The 5000-nt window shown below is 35.1% G+C and overlaps 1 protein-coding gene across 1 annotated transcript in view; it reads left to right on the top strand.

Annotated features, from left to right (window-relative positions):
* Positions 1–5000, top strand: part of CBP (sarcoplasmic calcium-binding protein) — a 20729-nt gene that overhangs the window by 3700 nt on the left and 12029 nt on the right. The window contains exon 3 of the mRNA XM_027372337.2: positions 1–117. This exon is cut by the window's left edge and continues 3 nt beyond it. Coding sequence (XP_027228138.1) covers positions 1–117 — 117 coding nt within the window. The remainder of the gene's footprint in view (positions 118–5000) is intronic.

The raw sequence follows: 5000 nt of genomic DNA, 5'->3' as shown, positions 1-5000 counted from the left end.
CAGGTGGGCCACGTGCGTCACTACAGCAAGCGGGCCAGCGTGCGCAAACACCAAGAGTCCGACTCCGATTCGTCCGACTCCGACCGCGAGTCCGGGAAGGGGAAGCGGGCCACGAGGGTGAGTTGGCGGTTGTTTCTTTAGTTTTGTTTGCTTTGTTATGCTTCCTTATTTGTTTTTCGTTTGTTTATATGAATATGTTCACAAATTTTTTGTGTCCTCTTGTTATTTGTTTTATTTCTTTGGTTTTATTTTGCGTTTTTCGTTGTTTTATTTGTTTATTCCCTCGGTTATTTTGCTTAGTTTCGTATAGTGTTTTAGTATTGTTTTATCTGTCAATGTTTCTAGATTTTGTGATTTTTTTCTTTCACTGGATTTTAGAAAAGACAGGATTCCTTGACATTTTGTTGCTATCTCCAGGAAAGGTTCTCGGGGATTTAATGTGTCTGAAAATACAAGTACCCCAGAACAGGACTCAGGGTGTATCACGGTGTTACATGCCTAGCAGTTGGATCTTATTATGTATCTGTTCACATCAATCAAAGCTTTTTGACATATGCAATTATCCATCTTATTGAATCCAGCGTTAAGATTGGTAGGAAAATCACCCTGAAAATTCTCAGCATACCTCCAGTTGAGAAGCACTGACCCTAGACATATTACTTGTTCTGGTACATCTATATCTAACTTCCAATGTAATTTTCACCAATTGGTTCGATAAGAAAGAGTAATCGAGCGATAGGCCTAACCTAAACTAACTGGTAGTGCCTTACCTGCTGTTAATCTTATCTTTTCGGAACTGAAGAATAATAATGATAAGGTTCAGACACATACAAGTATTGTCATCTGCACATCTTTCTCTCGATGACGATTAAATTCATTTCATGAGACATCTTGACAACAATTCCCCTTCAGGAAGTTGGAACAAACGCCAAGCTCTACTCGTTTTCATTTTTTTTTATTGTGTAAACTTTTATGGTCCTCTGTTTTTTTTCTTTTAGCTTTTCCGTCATCTTCAACTTCAAAATCGATGTAAGATAAATAAAAAAAAGTATTTGGTCGATCTCTGCAATAAGGGTGATAGTGACAATAATGATCACAATGATAATGATAATAATTGCCACAATGATAATGATAATAATGATGACAATGATAATAATAATTGTCATAATGATAATGATAATAATGATCACAATGAAAATGATAATAATTGTTACAATAATAATGATGATAATGATCAGAGTGATAATATTAAAAATGATATTGATTATATTAGGAATAGTAATAATATTGATTATATTGTTCATGACGATAGTAATGATGATGATAATAGTACCAATCATCATGACAATAGTAATAAATAGTGTTGATATTACAAGTAATATTAATAGTAATGATGATAATGATAGTAATAATAGTGATATTAATGCTAATAAGTAATGATAATGATAATAATAATAATAATGGACATACAACAGTAATTATAATAATGCTAATGGTAATAATGATAATGATTGCTATTGATAATTATGACTAATTATTATTAATATAATGATAAAAGGAATAAGTATTAGAATATGAACGATGGTGATTATGACCTAAACCACAAACCCGAGTGACGCAAATAATTTATGGAGAGCTGCCACCAAGAAACAAATGCACATCGGTCTTGTTTTCTTCCTATTTTTCCTTTTCTTTTGCACCTCCGCCATCTTCATCATAAAAATATGATACGGGTTTTTAAAAAATCAAGTGAAGTTTCTCTTTAAAGAATTATCCAACCGACAACCAATGAGCCAAATGCCATTAAAAAAAAAAACGTTTTATATTTACGTTCTTATGAGGCCTACAGTGAACCAAATGGCATAGCATAAAGAAACACACCTTTTATTTACGTTCTAATGATGCTATAACCAGCACTTTCTAGAAAATACTGGATATGATATAAAGGCACATGGCGAAAGTAAAGATCTGGAGGTACACGGCAAAAGTAAACCCTTGGATAGTCTAAGCACGTCACCATGCCGAACGGGAGAATGGTTAACCTCACCAAGCACCGAGTAGTTGTTTTATAAATGTATTTGGTTGTAGTGTATTTAACCTCACCAAATACGCAGAACAGTCATTTTATAAATATATATATATCTTTTACTTTGTGTATTTAACGTCACGAAGCACCCCGAGTAGTTATTTTATAGATGTATTTGTTTACGGCGTGCATTTAACCTAACGAAGCACGGATTACAGTTATTTTATAAATGATTTTGTTTGCTGTGTGTAGTTTAACTCACTTGCAGTCTATATATTGCCCAGTGTATACGTTATATTTAGGATGTAGATGAAGGGTATTGTTTCCAACATTTGTGTAATATATAATGCATTATATTTATATTGCATTGCATTTAATATTCTGGATTTGCCTTTACTTTTGGTTACATGGAAGTTATTCTCACGATACGCCATAGGAACTATATTAATTGATTTATTTTGTCTCGCATTCTTCTGCGTTTGACGAAGAGACATACTGATTTACTTCATTTTTCCTTATTGTTATATGTTTTTAGCTTTAACTTTTACACACATGATGCTTACTTAGCCATGTATTTTATTTTACTGTATAAGATTATTATTTACTTTCTTTGTATGCTAGCATTCATAATTTAAACGCTTTACGTTGTCAGGATAGAGCAGTTTGTCTCTAAAGTTTTATATTTTCAAAGTATCATATCAGTGATCTATTGAGTGGCTCTATCTACGAATATATTTATTAATTTACTGTATTTGTTTACTGAGCATTTTCAATATTTGATTTTTTCTGGTCATTTTTTTTACCATAGTTCTCATTTCGCAAAGTACATGGCTTCGTAGATTTATTCTTTAGTTTTATTTGCACTCTGCACCTTTCGTCCCCTACCATGTAACGTAATAAGTTGAGTAATGTTCATTACGACAAACGTAGAAAAGGTATTAATGAGAATGAATATCCTCACTGTACAAGAGTTGCATTTGTCCGTTTCCATTATATCTTCGTGAGAAAAAAATGAATTTTTGACGAAGATGTAAAGGAAGCTGTTCGAATTCATCTCTTGTTAAGATCTTTAGTCACATTCTTGTGTCGGAAGAGTTCTTGGGGATCCCAACGCCTTGATAAGAACAAATCCATGAAGGAAGGAGTTTGCTATCCACGTGGGTGTGGGTCAGTATGAGCGAGGGGCGTTCAAGTATGGGTCTGGATATATGTGTCTGCGCGATTAATTTCGTCTGCGTGCACTTCAGAATGCTTTCAGTCAAAAACAAGCGCTATTTGTGTGATAACAGAAAACGCAGTGTCAGCCCTGATGAAAATAATTAAAAACACACTTGCAGTTGAGGTAGGAGTGGCATCTTTTAACTCCTTCGGAGCAGTATAAAAAAAACAGATATATGTATACGCAACTTATCCTTTTCACAGCATGATACAACTATATTGATGAACCACACAAAATCATTTCTCACAGCGCGTGCAAATGTCATTGCGAACGCATATAAAATACAGCAACGCCATCAAATGCCACCATAAATCCAAGAGCCAGAGAACTTACCACACAGCATCATCAGGCAGCTGGCCGCTTTCACGCTGAGGAAGGTCATCAACAGGGCAGTGGGATCATAGCAGCATCACGTATACACCTAACCTGAGGGAAAGGCACACCCAGTGTTTACTACGTCACCGCGCGGGGGATAATGTGCTTGACCGCCTCCATGTACATTTTCTGGTTGTGTTTTCCCCCTCTCCCGTCTCCCTCCTCTCTTCTATTTGGTTATTTTTTGTTTTGTTTATACGGTCCTCTTGTTCCCAACTCGCCGCCCATGTTTAATCTGAACTGCGTGGTTTTCAGTGGTGGTTTTCACTGCGTTCTTCCCCTTTGATAGGTTATGTTTAGCGAGCGTGGTCTGATTGTAAACATTATAAGGCGGATTCATTTACTTTTCGAGCCTTTCGCAGTTCACTTCAAATAGATTATTTCAACTTGGAGTATCCAGTTGACGATTTGCCAGCTGTAGTTACAGTAATTTTAACCGGAAGAGTTTAATTATATTGACGATATATCTCTATTGAATATAATATTTTTTCAGTAGATATATGATTAAAAAATGATTTTCGTTGCGTTTGTAGAATCAAAGTTAAAATATAGCTTTAGTGGTGTTACATTCATTGCTATGCATGTGTGATGCATACAAGACCTGATTTAAGCTTGACGAGGCCCTGAACTACGAACCTAGGAAGCCCTTTGTGATGTCACCAAAAGTAATATTTTAGAGGCCCTTATGATGAGCGATACCCAAGTCTATACCCATTTAGTGTAAATATGGGTGCAGATCTATACATGTATCACCAAAGGCAGTATTTTTTTATTGTTTGTTTTACTATAAACAAGACGCAATAGGATTTTCTTAAACATTGGCAGTGTAAGCTATTCATCTGACTAGAAAGTTTAAATATTTTTGAGCCCAGTTCATGGATTTAAGATGAAAGATCAAAACATGTCGCCTACAATATCAAACCAATCTACATTATACCCTTGATTTCTAAACTGATAACACCCGTGACCATTTGGAAATAAACGATCCATTTGTAATAAGTTACCTCTTGATCCTTTAATATAATTTCTTGTTGATTATCAGTGCTATTTTAATCGTTATTTATTTTTATTTATGACACATTTATTAACAGATTTTTTTTTTTACATTTTGAATATTTTAATATTTTAACCCCTTAAGGTATTCACCGCTAATGACCTTAACTGTTGACGCGGCAGATAATTTTACATAATCGACCCACCTTCATTTCTGGCACTGACACTGTAGCTAGACTGAAATGTATACAACGATGCGGCGAAACACGTAGCGGAAGGCACTCGTTCAGGTGTTCGTATGAGGCATGTTTGTGGCCACGTGTCGGTTCTGTCCTCAGAGTCGGGGCGTAGTGTTTGTTACTATTTCTATCTCTCAGTGAGTTGACT

Source organism: Penaeus vannamei, chromosome 9 (assembly GCF_042767895.1).
Source record: "Penaeus vannamei isolate JL-2024 chromosome 9, ASM4276789v1, whole genome shotgun sequence".
Taxonomy (NCBI): Eukaryota; Metazoa; Arthropoda; class Malacostraca; order Decapoda; family Penaeidae; genus Penaeus; species Penaeus vannamei.
The sequence above is the reverse complement of the archived record's forward strand: the minus strand, read 5'-3'. Positions and strand labels throughout refer to the sequence as shown.